The sequence below is a fragment of the Choloepus didactylus genome, chromosome 2, assembly GCF_015220235.1.
Source record: "Choloepus didactylus isolate mChoDid1 chromosome 2, mChoDid1.pri, whole genome shotgun sequence".
Classification (NCBI taxonomy): Eukaryota; Metazoa; Chordata; class Mammalia; order Pilosa; family Megalonychidae; genus Choloepus; species Choloepus didactylus.
Genome location: NC_051308.1, coordinates 102,838,306 through 102,854,035, shown reverse-complemented (window position 1 = coordinate 102,854,035; position 15,730 = coordinate 102,838,306). Strand labels below are relative to the sequence as shown.

The following is a 15,730-nucleotide window of genomic DNA, read 5'->3' as shown; positions in this document are numbered from 1 at the left end:
TACTTAACCTCTCTCGGTTCCTATTTCCTTGTCTTTAAATGAGGGGGTGAGATTAGATGATCTCTGAGGTAACTTCCAGCTCTGAAGTTCTACGATTTAGCATTTTTTTTTCAAATATGTGATTCACATTAAAATCAAGTTTTAATAATATTAACATAGGAGGTATTGTATGATTTAGCAATTGATATTTTAATTAAATCTATTCCAGATTAAAATTTTATTATGCAATGTTTAAAATACAGAAAGTTACAGGAAGTGATACATGTACTGTCATTCACTTAAGAAATAAAGCTTTATTCATTTTTATAGATTTGGAAATGCTGTGGGTGAAATGTATTATATTTAAAGGTATAAGAATAAGATTGAAATCACTGTGAAAAAATGGAAATTACTTTGGATGCCTATTGTTTATGGAAGAAGGGTGTCTTCATACCTGAGTGGCAGTGATGCTGTATTAGGTAGAGGCCAAAGTAGAGAACAAGCCTCTTCTTTTTGGAACATTTCATCTAACTGAAGTGGAATGAATATAGTTTAGCAACAGAATGCACCTAAATAAAACACGGACCCTGCATCTCATTTGCAGTAAGAAGCCTTCTATAGACATCCAGGCATGATAGAAACACCTCTCCACATAGAATTGACCTGGATTCAAATACTACCTCCTTTCCTTTCTAAATGTCTGACCTTGTGCAAATTATGTAACCTCTCAATGCCTTTGTTTAGAAAATGGTCATTGTGACTATTAAATGAGATAAAACATGTAAGACTTTAAAAACAGTGCCTGACACATAAAGTTCAGTGAATATTGGCTATTATTATTATGCTCCATAAATAATTATTGGATGTCTACTAGGTAGTAGTCTCCATACTAAACCCTGAAATACATTTGGGACTTCAGGTTTTCTGTTTGTGTTTGGTCTACAAACAATGTATTATAGAGTTAGACATGAAGTTCTGATAAATATCAGCAGTCCAGTGGGATCCAAGTTAATCTAGAAGAAAGTCCCTTTGAAACTAGAGAACATTTTATATTTGGAGAGAATATGAGATACAAATGAAGTAGTTTCTTAAGGTATTGCGTTTAAATTGTTGAGTATACCAGGTTTTAGAGGGTGCATTTTTGATGCATATTAAAACCACTGTGACATTCAGTCAAACATGTCTGATTAGACTTTCATATCTTGTATTTATAAAAAGGTAAGTGATGCAGTTCCTCAGTATAGATTATTTTTGGCTCTTACTAATATTTATGAATATAATAAAGTCTATAAAGCATAATATTTGTGATTAATTTGTCCCAGTCATCAGCTTGCTTTTATTTAGGGAGATGTCCCAGAAGATGGTACATTTTGACCAGTAATTTCAGCAGCTATGGAGTAGGCAATATATAGGAAAGGCAATTGTGTTTCAGAACTTTAGGGCAAAATGAGAAATTTAATTATGGCAGTAATATATTCTCTTCTATAATTTATCATGGGAATGGTGTAGGAAGACATACATTTTGCAGGCAATTTCATTGTGATGCTTAGGGTGATTCAAAGCCTTGTGCATGTAATAAGCAATCTATGACAGAGCTGCCTTGGGTGGATGTGTCCACAGGGCATCAAAAACAGTTAACAAGGTGAAGAATTCAATAAAGGTGACAATTTGGTCTTAGTGATCTCAGGTTCGACTGGCTTGATTGGCTGTTCGTGACTTGGGAGACTGGGGAAATATTAAATCATGTCAATCACAGCTGTCAAAAACCTCTAGGGTTTTGTCAGATACTGAATTTTCTGTCTCTATCTCTTCCTATGGCCACTTGATTTGCATGTTTAGCACTGTTAAGGAACAGAGCATATGGTTTACAACCCTTACATTATCCTATCTCTTTCAAGTTGGAAACGGAGAAATATGAATCGACCCCTTCCAACAATAGGCAAATTGAACTCAAGCTATTTACTAAGATGGTAATATATCAGCTGAAAAGAACTTGGGAGCTCATTTTTCCATACCATCATAGGAGGTTGTTGTTTAAGTAAGAAAATAAAAAGGTTATGGGTTCCTTTGTCCTTAGTTCTCCTTCTCTGCCTACCCAATTTTCGCAAGGCTGATGGCTTTTAAATATTAACATCATCAAAAAAGGCATTACCTCTCACCTCCCGCCATTACGTACTATCACTGTCAGAAGCAAAAAGTGCCTGCGCTACTCCCCTATTGGGGCTCAGCTTTGACTCTCCGGAAGAAAGGGACGCTCAGAATTAATGAGTTTCAGATTGGGAATATCTAGGCCGGGACTTGGGCCATTCTGGTAAAACAAAACAATGAACACCTCCTTCCCCCCAAAACAAAACAAAATTCAAAGGCGATGCTGCTGCTTTCTAGTAGCAGCTCCAGCTCAGACTCGGTGCAAGAAAAAACAAGCACCGAACTTGGATTCCGAGCACCTGAGCACCCGGCTTTCTGGGGCCGGGACGAAGTTCTCAGGGTTGGGCCGCAGGGGGCGCGGGCAGGGCCGGGCTCGGCGCTCCCGGGACTTCCACCTGCTCCGCGGGCAGCGCACTCAGCTCCCGGCGCGCGGGGGGCGGACCCGACAGCGGGCGGGGCCTCGGTCCCCGCAGGAGGAGCCAGCCCCGGCCCGCCTCGCAGGAGGAGTCGCTCTCTGGCGGCTGATCCGGCGTCTCCGTGACAGGCGCCCAGCTCCACCGCCTCCGCCTCCGCCGCCACTGCCGCCGCCTTTTCTTCCTCGCCCGGGCCGTCCACACCATTGCTCTGGGGCCGGCGCCGCGTCCAGTACCGCCTGGGGCCGCGGCCTCGCGTCCACCGCTCCCCTCCCCCGGCCCGGGCGCCGCGCCGCCCGCTCGGGTCGCCGCCTCCCCTGCCTCCTCCGCCTCCCTCCTCTCCGGCAGGAATTGCGCGGCCGCAGCGCCGCTCCCGTCGCCCGCATCCACGCCTCCCGCTCGCGCTTGGCCCTCGGCGCCGCCCGGGGTCCCAGCTTCTGTGGCCGTCTTGCCGCCAGGACGCCCCTGGCCCCGCGTCCTAGCCCGACCCTCTTCCACCGCCGGGCTCCCGCCTCCTCTCCCCGGGGTCTCTCCAGCCGCTTCGTACATCTGCCGCCGTTGCCTCTGGACGAGCGGGTCCACCTCGGGTCACCATGCCCAGCAAAACCAAGTACAACCTTGTGGACGATGGACACGATCTGCGGATCCCCTTGCACAATGAGGACGCCTTCCAGCACGGCATCTGCTTCGAGGCCAAGGTGAGGGGGGCACGGGCAGGGTACTGACTGGGAGGGGGCTTGTCTGAATGGATCTGATGCACAGTCATCCTGGAGGCAGAGCTAGGGGATTGAGCTGATTAGGGGGCCTTTCTGGTAAGGAGGGTGACTCCCCCTCCTCAGCGTAATTCCGCGGGCTCCTGCCCAGAACTGCTTAGGAGCAACAGTAAAGTTTGAGCGGTGTTGCTTCACCCTCCTCCTCTTACCTGCAGATTCCCCCATCCTTACCCGCCAAAGGAATGGATTAAATTACTTCCCGATCCCTCCTTCTGAGCTGGAGAGGCCGGTGGGTGAGCGCAACCTGGACACCTCCTCCTTGAGAATCGGTTTAGGGAAGCTCTGGTGTTATTTACCTGCTAGGCTCTCATGGGAGAGGTGCTTTGAGGAAGGAAGAACTTTTAAAGGGCGGAATGCCCGCTTCCTGATTGACGAAAAGCCTTTTTCCTCATCAAAGTTCAGGGGTGCTTCTCTAGATTCCAGATAGGGTCCAGATGTCAGAGTCACTTCCGAAATGCTTGATTGATCACGACTCCTTTGCAAGCATGGGAGAAGTGAAAGCTGCCCATTTGCTAGTTATGTGGCTTAATGTTAAGTTTTGGCAGCCAACAGAGAACTGCTGTTGATGAATTTAGCAAGGATAACTGGAATTTTCGGTGCTCAGGCCAAAGCCCCAGGTCCATCCTTGGGGCAGGGGATGATGGTGGGGGCAGCTGTACTGAACCACCAGGTGTGAATAAGGAGCCTGTGATGCTCCGCCTGTGAGTGAGGAGGTCTGGTTTGAAATTCCAGCTGGGGTTCCTGCTGGCTGTCACTGGGAAGAGTGCTCCTCTGTGGAAGTGTTTTTGCTCTTCCTTCAGGCCATTTGACTCTGCCCCAACCCCCACCCAGTGACATAAACACCTAGGGACTCAGTACCTACTGTGTGCCTACCATTGGTAAGTGTAAGAAAGTATTGCCCCTTCAAGAAGGTTGGGTCTTGTTGGTTTTAAAACTTAGTACTTGGGGCATGGAGACAATTTTACTCTTCCTTTTTCTCCTTCGTGACTGATGCAGGATGTTAGTCTCTCGTGCAAGGATTATTCCATCACGTGTCTCTGTTTCCTTCATTTCAGGAAACATTTTTCCAGTGTCTGATGTGTACCTGAAGCTGTCAGTTGTTTTTAAATTTTTTTTCTTTTCATAGAGATGTAAGTTGATGAATCTTACTTTTTTCCTTCTGAATAATCTTTCCCCAACCATATTTGCTAGAGTAAAGAGACCCCCACCCCTATCCCCAGATATCGGACACTGCCATGGAATTCAGAGCTCAATTACTGGATATGGTTGGCATCAGAATGGGGCTGCAGCTGAGATGTTGTCTTGCTTCTCCGAATAGATCTGGTCAGTCTAAGATGGGATGTTTGGGTTAATTTTTGTCCAGGCTGGTTGATTTGGTGAGCAGATTTTTTAATTTTAATGTAAGAGTTTCTCTCAGGGTCGTGATTTAGTTTTCTTGGATATATATACTGGGAAATTGGCTTTGGTTCACCAGTGCTTTCTTTTGCAAGAATGAGGGTAAGAAGGGAGATCAGATTTAAAGTGTTTTTAAGCTTTCTTATTTTTTACTAACAGTTTTCTGTATCTGGTCCCAGTTGACATTAGAGAAGTTAGGGGAGTATATTAAAAATCCCATTTCTGCCGAATTCTAATTTGGTAGGATCTAGGGGCAGCCCAGGAATGTGCGTTCACCTTTAACAAGCATCCCAGGTGATTCAATTCAGGTGATTGGGACTAGACTTTGATAAATACTGGGCTTGAGGCTGGCCTCCAACTTGCTCAATCTTACCCTCCCTTTCCCAGCACCAAGTGTGCAGTTTCTTCTCTAAGTGAATGTTTTGGGGTTACATGATGTCGTTCCTATGGTGACTTTTCTGGATTCACAGGCAGTGGTGTTTAATAAGGGGGGGTGATAGTGGTGCACAGTTGGTCCAAGTTCTGTTCCCAATGCAGATCTAAAAGCCAGGGGACCAAGGCTTCTGGTCTGAGAATGGTGTGGTAGAGGAGAAAGGACAGGAGGGTAGCGGAGAGGGAGTTGGTGAGGCTTCCCTGGGGAAAGTCTGTCTTTGAGGATAGGGTCTTAACTCCTAGCTTGGTAATCAATGCTGGACACTGGCATACTCCAACACCGTGTCAGCCATGACTTGAGTAGAGGTGGAAGCAAAAGCTTTTCTATTCTATGTGCACCTGACAAGTGCCTTCTCTGACTGGTTTCCATGTCCCTGCAGAGCATGTCCATGGGCTTCACAATCACTGGGATTTTCAGGTTAAATCCAAAGCACACTCTTTCCCTTGTTTTGGAAAAGCACAGTCTAAAAAATGCAAATGTATTAAATCATGCCTTGTCAGATACAAGTGAGCTGAGATCTTTCTCTCCCAAGGACTAGAGGTTTTCAGAATCAACACTGGATGAATGGAATGACCCTTTGGATGTATGCCACCCATTTTCAGGGTTCTGCCAAGATTGAAAGATTAGGACTAGGGTTGAAGGGCATCTGGGTGTGCAGAGGGTCTATGCATAAAACACATGCATGCTTAATTATCTAACAAGCAGAATCCTAGATGATTTCCACCTGTAGTACCTCATTTCATTCTTACTATGAGACCTACATGGTGGATCTCCTTTTGTCTGTTTTATACATGAGGATATAGGCTCAGGGAGGTTATTGCCTGCCTTAGAGCACACAGCTGTATATGGCATATGCCAGGTTTCAACCTCAGGAACTTTGACTTCAAATCCCCAAATCCAGTGCTTATTCATTTAATAAATTTGTATATAGCATCCATCCCTGTGCTGTATACAAATGGTCTGATTCGTGCCTCACTGTGGGGCATCCTCAGGTTGCCTCTAGGACTCTGATATAGGCAATTTATTTTCCCAGCTTTTAATGCTGGGCTGTACCCAGATTCACCTTGGACTAGGGGTGGCTTGTCAGAGCTAACCGCTTTCCTCCTTCAGCATGGGCACCTGGCTCAGGGAAGGTGCCTGAGGGTGGGTGGTAATGTCTCATCCAGCCTGAAAGCTTTTGACTTCTCAGTACCTGCCTCTGTCCATCCCCGTATGCCTTCTTGGTGGCCAGTACCATCAACTGAGTGACTCCCCTTGCTTAATAAAAAGGAGAAAAAAATGAGGCAGCTGGGCTTCTAATGATAATGGTGCAAAGGATAATAAAAATAATAATATATTTATGTCTTACATTGTAGGTGATTTATGATCTGCATGGGACTTGTTTTGCATACAAAGAAGTTTTCTCTTGTAGAAATGGGAACATAAGTGTTATCTCCATTTTTCAGATGAAAAAATTGGGGATCAAAGATTAGCTTGTCCAGAGTCGTGAGCTGATAAGTGTCAGATAGCAGGGATCCTAGCTGGTATTTATTGAGCACTTACTATGTGCAGTGTTTTAGGTGCTGCCTCATTTAATCCTCACAGTCCAGGGTCTTTGATTCCTGGTGTGTGATTCTTTCCCTCCTCTGAATCTCACCTGATCCTGAAGTAGTTGCTGCTCCCCTTGTATTCTTAGCGGTCATTGCTGGGAGTGTTCGCTGATATCTGCATGTATCCTGTGGACTGTCAGAAATGGAAAGTATCTTAGTTTACCTTGTACAGCCTCCTCATATTACAGATGAGGAAATTGAGTTCCTGAAAGGGGAAGACACTGACCCAAGATCACGTAGCTGGACATGACCAGGACCAGGACTGATCCCTAGTTTCCTGGCTTTAAACTGGTTTTGGTTATCTCGAAACTCAGAGGCCTAAAGCAATCACTGTTTTATTTGCTCATGATTCTGTGGATCAGGAATTTGGGCAGGGCTTGACTGGACTGTTCTGTTGCTCGTGGTGGTGGTGTTGGCTGGGGTCATTCACTTGGCTGCCTTCAGCAGAGGCTGGAAGACTCCAGAAGGCTTCCTTCACGAGGTGTGCCTTGGTACTCCTCCCTGTGGCTGTTCTCTCCACTGGCCAGCTTGGGTTTCCTCACAGCATGGTGGCCTCGGGGTAGTTGGACTTTTAATTTGATGGCTGGCTTTCAAGAGGGAGTGTTCCAGGCAGTGAAGGTGGAAGCTGCAGGTTTTTTAAGGCCTGGCCTCTGAATTTGCACAGGGTCACCACAGCTGATGCATTCTATTGGTCACAGCAGGTCATAGGCTGGCTCAGATCCAAGGGATGGAAAAAGACTCCATCTCTTGACTGGGACTGTGAAGGTCACACTGCAACAGTGTATGTGGGATGAGATTGGTGAAACCCTCTTTGGGTCAGTCCACCACAAAGTGCTGTGTTCGCTTTCTGCATATTATACCTTCTTTTACCCAACAATATTAACATTCCATGGGGACCTTGTCTCATACTTCTATGTATCTCCCCTCTAGCATCAGGTATGTAGTTGGCAATAAAAAATTATTTGGTAAATGGAAGAAAGTACTAGTTGCAGAAAATCTGAAAGCAGTACAAGTACTGTCATTTTGCTGAGTGATTTTGTAGTTTGGGAGGTCTTAGATTGGAACTGAATTCTTGGGCCAAATTTCCTTCCTTCCTTGCTGAATGGCTTCACTGCTTGATGGTTTCCATGATGTGGAGATTCTAGTAACCCCATAGAGCAGGCTGCCTGTGGGGGCCTCCTGAATACAGTATTATCAGGTTTAACACAACTGGAGAAGCTTGACTTGAGGGAAGCAGGGAAGGAGAAAGGAGCAGAACTTCTCCTGCTGGAGAGCCTTTAGAAATGAGTACAGGCCCTGACTAATTATTTACTTGGAGTGGTGACTTCCAGATTAGGATACTGTATATATTGGCTCACCGTAAACAGGGTGCCACTGACTCATCTCAGCCTGCAATGCATAGTAAAGAGCTCTCGGAACCAATTCCACTTAATCCTAGGTATTACTCTCTTCCCCTTCATTTCACCCCCACTTCTCCCCTCCAATCTGGCAGTCACACCAAAGGTCCTGTCTTGCAGATTCTGGGCTGGTAGTAATTCAGATGGAGGGCCTGGTGTCATCACTAAAGAGATTTATTACCTTCTTAGGTATTTGTCCAGATGGTTTTGAAATCCACTGTTACCTTTTGTCCAGACCACTTTTTGGGGACAGCGAGTGCCATAGAAACAGCCCCCACTCTTTGAAATGATACTTCCTTTTCTTTTTCCTTGCTCCTGGGTGTCCCGGGGGGAATCCTCCACAGCTAGTATTTTGGGATTTGATGGAGAAGTCTATTTCTACCTTAGTCATACATTTCATGATTTTATAACTTTCTTGGCTTGATCATGTCTTCTTTGTACAGAATGTCCCAGTTTTTTAGTGGTCACAGTCATGCAACCCCATGTATCGATGACCTTTGCCAGTCATCTATATCCAGGACTCTAAGCAGACTCGTTAGTGGTTATTGTCTACTCAGAACACTGCTACTTTCAAGATCTCAAACTTTCAAAATGCTCTCTTTGACCTGTGTCTTCACACTTTCACTTGCCTTTAGGCTGCCCTTGGCTCAGTAATTACCGCCACCCCCCCATCCTTATCCTGCTCCCTTGAGCAGCCTGGGGCCTTCTCCACAACCCTTTACTTCCCTTCTACTTCCTTGCCCTTCACTGCGAACTTGGTTTCTACCACTTTCCTTCTTCCTGTTTCCAGAAAAAAGAGCATCCTTCTTTTCTTTTTTTTTTTTTAAAATAGCTTGTTGATACATGATTCACATTCAACACCATCCATTTAAAGTGTACAGTTCACTGTTTTTTAGTATATTCACAGATATGTGCATCCATCACCATAGTCAATTTTGGAACATTTTCCTCCCCTCAAAAAGAAGCGCTATCCCCTATAGCAATCACCTCCCGTCCCTTAGTTCTCCCTCCATCCAGAGAAACCACAAATCAACCTTTTGTTTCTGTAGGTTTGCCTATTTTGGACATTTCATATAAATGGGATCAATAATATGTAGTCCTTTGTGACCGTCTTCTTCACTCAGCATAGTGCTTTCACCGTTCATCCAAGTTGCAGCCTGTATCAGTATTTCAGTTGGTTTTTTTTTGTTGTTTCTTTTTGTATGTATATAACCACATTTTGTTTAACTGTTCCTCAGTTGTTGGGCATTTAGGTTGTTACCACCTTTTGGCCTTTGTGAATAATGCTGCTGTGAACATTCATGTATAAGTTTTTGTGTGGACATATATTTTCATTTTTCTTGGGTAGATGGATACCTAGTAGTGGAATTGCTGGGTCATATGGTAACTCTAGTTTGAGAAACAACCGGAATGTTTTTCAGAGCAGCTGAACCATTTTACCTTCCCACCAGCAGTAGGTGAGGGTTTGCATTTCTCCTTTTCCTCACCAAGAATGATTATTTTCTGGCTTTTTGATGATTACCATCCTAGTGGGTGTAAAGTGGTAGCTCCTTGTGGGTTTTATTTGTGTTTCCCTCATGACTAATGATGTTGAATATCTTTTTCATGTTGTTTATTGGCCATTTTTATATCTTCTTTGAAGCAATGTCTATTCAGATCCTTTGTTCGTTTTAAAAGTCAGTTATTTGACTTTTTCTAAGAGTTCTTTAGATATTCTAGATGCAAGTCCCTTATCAGATATATGATTTGCAAATATTTTCTCCCATTGTGGGTTGCCTTTTCATTTTCTTGATAGTGTCCTTTGAAGCACAAAAGCTTATTTATCTACTTTTTCTTTTTCCCTCTTTCTTTTTATTCACTCTTTTTAATCAGTCCTCCTTCTTCTGCCCTCCCCCCCCGGGGTCTTGGTTCTGTTAATTATCCTCTTTACTCCCCTACCTTCATCTTTGCATCATTGTATCTTCTCTATTGGCTCTCACTCCTCTTTGCCCAAGAATACGCTACGGTCTTCCCTACATTCAAAATCTCTTCCCTCTGCCTCTTCCTTTGATTGTTTATTGTTGATGTTGTCTTTCTTTTCCGTTCACAGCTAAGCCTCAGGGGAGAGTGGTCTGTCCTCTGTAGTTTCTCAGTCATCGTTCAGTGCTGGCCTGTGTCCTGGCTTCTGCCCTGACTACTGCTGTCCCCTTCTGTCCCCATCCTTTTTGGTCTCTCTTCCCGAGCAGCCTTTCTTGGATGCCTCCCTCAGCCCCTGCATCCACTCTCACTCAGGCCATGCTCCTCTCTTCTTGGCCCTCTCGTGGAGTGCTCTCTTTCTCTTTTGGATTCCATCCACTCCCACCTCTTCCATTGTGGCTCCTGGATCTCTGTCTCTAGCCCACACCCCAGATCTTTATTTCCCAGCTTGTTTCTATCCAAATGTGTTGCTGACTCAACAAGCTGCTGACCACATAACTTCTTTTAATGACCCCACCATCCTCTCAGGCACCCGAGCTGGGAACTTTGGAGTCCTGCTTGAATCCTTTCCTTTCACAGCTTGCTCATGGGCTCTTTCCTGAGACCTCCTGTGGCCAGCCTCTTCTGTCCCCTTCATGTCAAGCCAGTTGCCAAGTCCACTTGAATTTTCTCAGCGACATCCATCCTTATGCCCTGGGTGTTCCATTTCTTCTCATCTCAGCACTGCTGGTTCAGATCCTGACCACCTCTCACTAGGGCTGTTTCAGTAACTTCCAATGCCTCCAGTCCTTCAGTTTTTCTCTGATCCCCTTCATCCTGTAAGCTTTTGCTCTGTTAATTTTCCTGAAATTTAGTTGATGTCATCTTCCCACTGAAAAACATTTGAAGTTTCTAAGTCTTCTTTATTAAATCCACAATTCTTGGCCTGATTTTCGAGGTTCTCTGGGATCTGTTATGCTCCAACCCAACTGGAGGACTCACCATTCCCTGACCACCCCTGCGATCTCCCACCCATCTCACAGGCCCAGTTCAGATGTCACTCAGGGAAGTGGATGTGACCTGCTCATCATCTAGGTTAAAGGGAATGACCAAACCCTGCTTTGGATTAGAGTTGCTTGTCCCCGACTGATTTTCCTCTCCACATTGTCATAGGGCCCATGTCTCTGCCCCTTGTGCCTTCTGCAGTGCTGCCTTGCATTTAAGAAATATATTTTGAATGAATGAATGTAATTCTAAGATGCTCCCTGTGAGGACTGCCAGGGTCCTCCTGGGTCACCCAGGAGTGGGAGGGGTTGCCCTAGCTGGCTCCAGTCCCCTCCCGACTGCTTCCTGTCTTAGGCCTGTCATTCTTGGTCCCCCAGCAAGGACTCCCCTGATGTGGCCTCTTCCTGGCATCCCGTCCTCCCAGAGTAGTGCCACTCACTGCTTCCTTCCAGAGGACATGCTGAGTAAGCATTTTCCCCTGAACTAAATGAAATTCCAGGGATGGAATTCGCTGCAATCCATAGCAGTGGATTTAGAATCTGCATATAGAACATATGGCCAGTTTCAGGATTAGGTAATTGTTATTTATTATTAAAAACATATTTTTAGCCTGCTGTGTTCTTGTTAATGAATTGGTGCTCCCTCCCCCTTTTTTTATTCAAGTTCGTTGTCTGTTTAATTTGCTCTTTTATAATTTTTATAACATGAATTTGGTTGGCAGCGGAGCATAGCATGGACTTGGATCCATGGACTTGGGTTTGAATTCTGGCTCTGTCCCTCATTTGCTCTGTGACCTTGTGCAAGTTACCTAACATCTCTCCTCCAGTATCCTCATCTGTAAAAGAATATACAAATATTACATACCTCACAGGACTAATGAGAGGATTAAATGAGTGGTACATGTAAATGCCTTGCATAGTGTCTGGCCCATAGTTGGCTCAAATGTTGGCTGCTGTTTTTATTTTGTTGTTGTCCTTGTTGAGTCCTACAAATGGCAACCAAACTTTCATCACTGCTCTTTTGTAAGTCTGAGGCCTGGTAGTGTATCATCCTTATTTATATGCCAAAAAAATCTAGCTGTAGCATTGCTCTGATTCCTAAAGTTGCAAATCAGACAGCATGACTTCATGGGCTTAAAATAGCTGTCATCCTCCTCGTGAAGGAATAAAAAGGGGTTAACTAGGTTCTGGTGCATTCCACTATCCCATTTGTTCCAGCCTTTTAATCCTTTAATCACAGAAACTTCTTACATATGGCATGTTGTCTTTCTTCACTTGTCTTTCTCTGTATTTCTTGGATAAATATTTCTTTAAGTAGAGGTAATCTCAGCAGAAGGAATCTTGCATCATGGGATTAATTAATATCTTGTGATGCTTACATTTCCCCTTTCAAATTTTATATTCAGCATGTTTCCTTTTAAGCACAGGAGCAACAAGGCTTTAAAAGTTATTTAAGATGGCACTTGCAGCAAATTCAGTGCCCAGAATGTTGGAACAGTGCCTCCTATTCCCCCACGCCCTGTGTGTAACTAAGTTGATTTTCTGCAGCATTTCAGTGAGAGTTGTGTGTCTTATACCCTTGCAGCCCATCCATGAGCACTGAGGATGGTGTTTACCCTCATTTATTCATGAAGCTATAGTGCTTTCCAGGGAGCTTGTTTAAATGAGCAGCTTTATGTGTTGAGTGAGAGCTGAATCTCTCTAGCAACGGACTAGTGGTATTGGGGGATAGATAACAAGGGCCCACACAGGGCCACCCAGTGCACCCTGAATTCAAAACATTCTGAATTCTATTAGAGTGTTTGTAGGTATTGAGGGACTGAGGAGAGAGAAAAGGGGAGGCAGTGAGTGAGCACATTGGTGAGAAGTGCTGTTTGCATACCTGCAGCATTGTCACCGTTCCATGTTCCTTTTTGCTCTTTCTTGCTAGTTCCATGTATGCATTTCTTGTCGCCCTATCAGGGCCACAAGCTGCTCAAGGACTCAGGGGACCCCCCCCCCCCCACACACACATAGCTCTGTACCTGCCTCGGTGCTGGCCACATCACAGAAAGCTAACATCATATCACTGTCATTTAAAAAGTACTCACTATGTTCCAGGAACTGTGCCAGGCTCTTTCTATGAAATGATTAATTTAATCCTCCCAACAACCATGTGAGTTAAGGTACTATAATTATTCTAGTTTTACAGATTTGGAAGCCAAGGCCTAGAGAGACAGAGTAACTTGCTCATGATCCACAATTAGTAATGGAGAGACACTGGAGTCAAACCCAGGGAGTTTGGCTCCGAGTGTCCACTGTTCACCACTGTGCTATATATATCTTTCAAAATACCAATAGCTAATGCTTATCGAGAAGTTCCCATGTTCTAGGCATTGTTATAACAACTTTGAATACCTTAACTAATTTAATCTTTACAGTGGCCCCGGGAGGGTAGATGTTATTGTTCCATTTTGCAGATAAGGAGACTGAGGCACATTGTCCTAGGTTGGATTGAACGGGCAAATTATCTATTGACAGTGGTGGCCTTAGCCCTTCCCATAGAGGTTATGCCTTTGGCCAGAAATTGTTGCCTGTGACCAGGCAGGCGTTGAACTTAGACTGCTGCTGTTTGTGGGCAAAAGGCTGCTGAAAAGACACTGCTGGTGAGCCGTGTTGAAGGTGTCTAGCTACAGAATTGGGACACTAATGAGTAAGTGGAAGAGTCGGAGGATGGGCAGGAGAGGCGTTCTGAAAGACCCTTCCTTCCTGGAGTGTTGTTCTTTGTTGGGCTCTTGCCCTTGCACTTCCTGTCTAACGTTGGGGGGTGGCATTCCACCCCTGTGCGCACGTCTCCTGCGTCCTGTCTGCTTCCTCGCCCTCTTCCTTGCCTTTCCCTGCTCACCTTCTGAGAATCAGTTCTCTTAGTGCCCAGGATCCTGCAGGGGGTGTGTAAATGCTGAAGGACTTCCTGCCGAAGAGATGTTGCTTTTTGGGTTGGAAATCTCAACCCAAAACTCCTCTGCTGTGTCCTTTTTTGTATCTCGAATTTATATTCTTCCCATCTCATCTTTTGGATGGGAAGAGGTGCTCATGTAGAAGCATTTTGTTCTTCTGCCAAGAGGAAGATTAATGTATCCTGTGGGTCAAGTGACAGGTGACATATCCTCTTGCTGCCTCGCTATTTCCCATAAACACACATAACCTGGACCATGATTACATTTTCAAACTAGCTCCTGAATATGGGTGGATTTTCTTTTCTTAAATTTGGCAGCCTAGGTTAAACGTATTACATATTCCAGGCACCCAAATCCAGAGTACAATTGAAACTTTACCTCTTTCTTCAAGGTTGCTTAAATGCAACTCCTTCCTCCTTTGGGTCACGGGTTTTGCAGTTTCCTCAAATGAGGGAAATCACCTATGAATTCCTTTGGTTAGTTAGAGCAGCTGTTCTCAAACTTTGGTGTGTATCGGAATCACCTCAAAACTAAAAAAACAAAAACAGAAATACAAGAACAGAGGGCAGGCTTGGTGCAGTCGTGTAGGGCCTAGGTCTGTGTCTTTAAGTTTTCCAGGTGATTCTGATAGACACTTCAGTTTGAGAACCACGGGGTTAGAGTAATAGTTCTCAAACTTAGCTGCTCACTGGAATCTCGGGGAAGTTAAAAAACAAAACAAAACTCCTGGCTGGGTACTAGAGATTTTGATTTTAATTAATTTGGGGGTGTAGTTTAGGTATTGGGATTCTCTCGCTTTGTTGAAACTTTCTATTTTTTTATTTGTTTCACTAATTATATTCATAATAGCTTGTTGAAGCATTTTAGGGTGACTGGCTTAAAATACTGGCCAGATAATGCTAGCATTTCTGTCATCTTGGAGGTGGCATCTGTTGATTACCTTTTTTCATTCAAGTCAGGCTTTTCTATTGAAGAGTAATTTCTATTGAAACTGGACATTTTGGGGTATTATGTTATGACACTCTGGATTTTATGTAAATATTCTGTTTTAGCAGAACTCCTCTGTCACAGTGCTGGTGAGGGAAGGGGGATGCTGCCTCGTTACTGCCCGATGGGGCTGGAAGCCCAGGGTTCCCACCAGGCCTCTGCTGGTAGCACCTGACTGGAAGGGGTCCCTGTTACTGCTCCCCACGTGGCCTCCCCAGGCGCTGTGGCCTCATTATCTCTGGGCAGTGGTGAACATGTGACCCTCCCCTGGGCCTTTTCTGACACCACTGAGGGTGGGAGCTCTCTTCACAACCTGGGGAGGGTGGACGTCTAGGTTCACTCGTCCTTTGCTGGCTTGCGTGGGGGTGGGGCCGCAGTAGTTTCCCTCTGAAAGTTTCCTGTCAGGCTAGGCTGCCCCTTTCCTGGTCCACTGGCAGCAGATAACAGGCTTTTCTTGGAACTTTTTTTGTCTGTGTCTGTTGGTGCTCCTTGGTTGCCAGCTTCTCCAGCACCCAGTCTAGGATATATGAGGCAAAAAAGAAAATCCAGGGAACTCTCTGCCATGTCATTGCCTGGGTGCTAAGGCCTCTAGCTGGCCTGTCTTCTCTCCACCTTTCAGGGTCATACATATATAAAATGTCCAGAATTTTTGGTTATTCCTAGCAAGAGGAATAGGCAACAGTACATCTACTTCATCTTTCTGGAAGAGGAAGTTCCCTGCATTGGGATTTTTGGAAGCCC

At 44.9% G+C, this 15,730-nt stretch overlaps 1 protein-coding gene across 3 annotated transcripts in view; it reads left to right on the top strand.

Moving 5' to 3' along the window:
- Positions 1 to 2,641: 2,641 nt before the first annotated feature.
- LOC119526425 (carboxyl-terminal PDZ ligand of neuronal nitric oxide synthase protein) overlaps positions 2,642 to 15,730 on the top strand; it is a 310,288-nt gene continuing 297,199 nt past the window's right edge. For all 3 annotated transcript variants that reach the window (XM_037825480.1, XM_037825479.1, XM_037825483.1), the window contains exon 1: positions 2,642 to 3,238. In XM_037825480.1, coding sequence (XP_037681408.1) covers positions 3,134 to 3,238 — 105 coding nt within the window. In that variant the 5' untranslated portion in view covers positions 2,642 to 3,133. The remainder of the gene's footprint in view (positions 3,239 to 15,730) is intronic.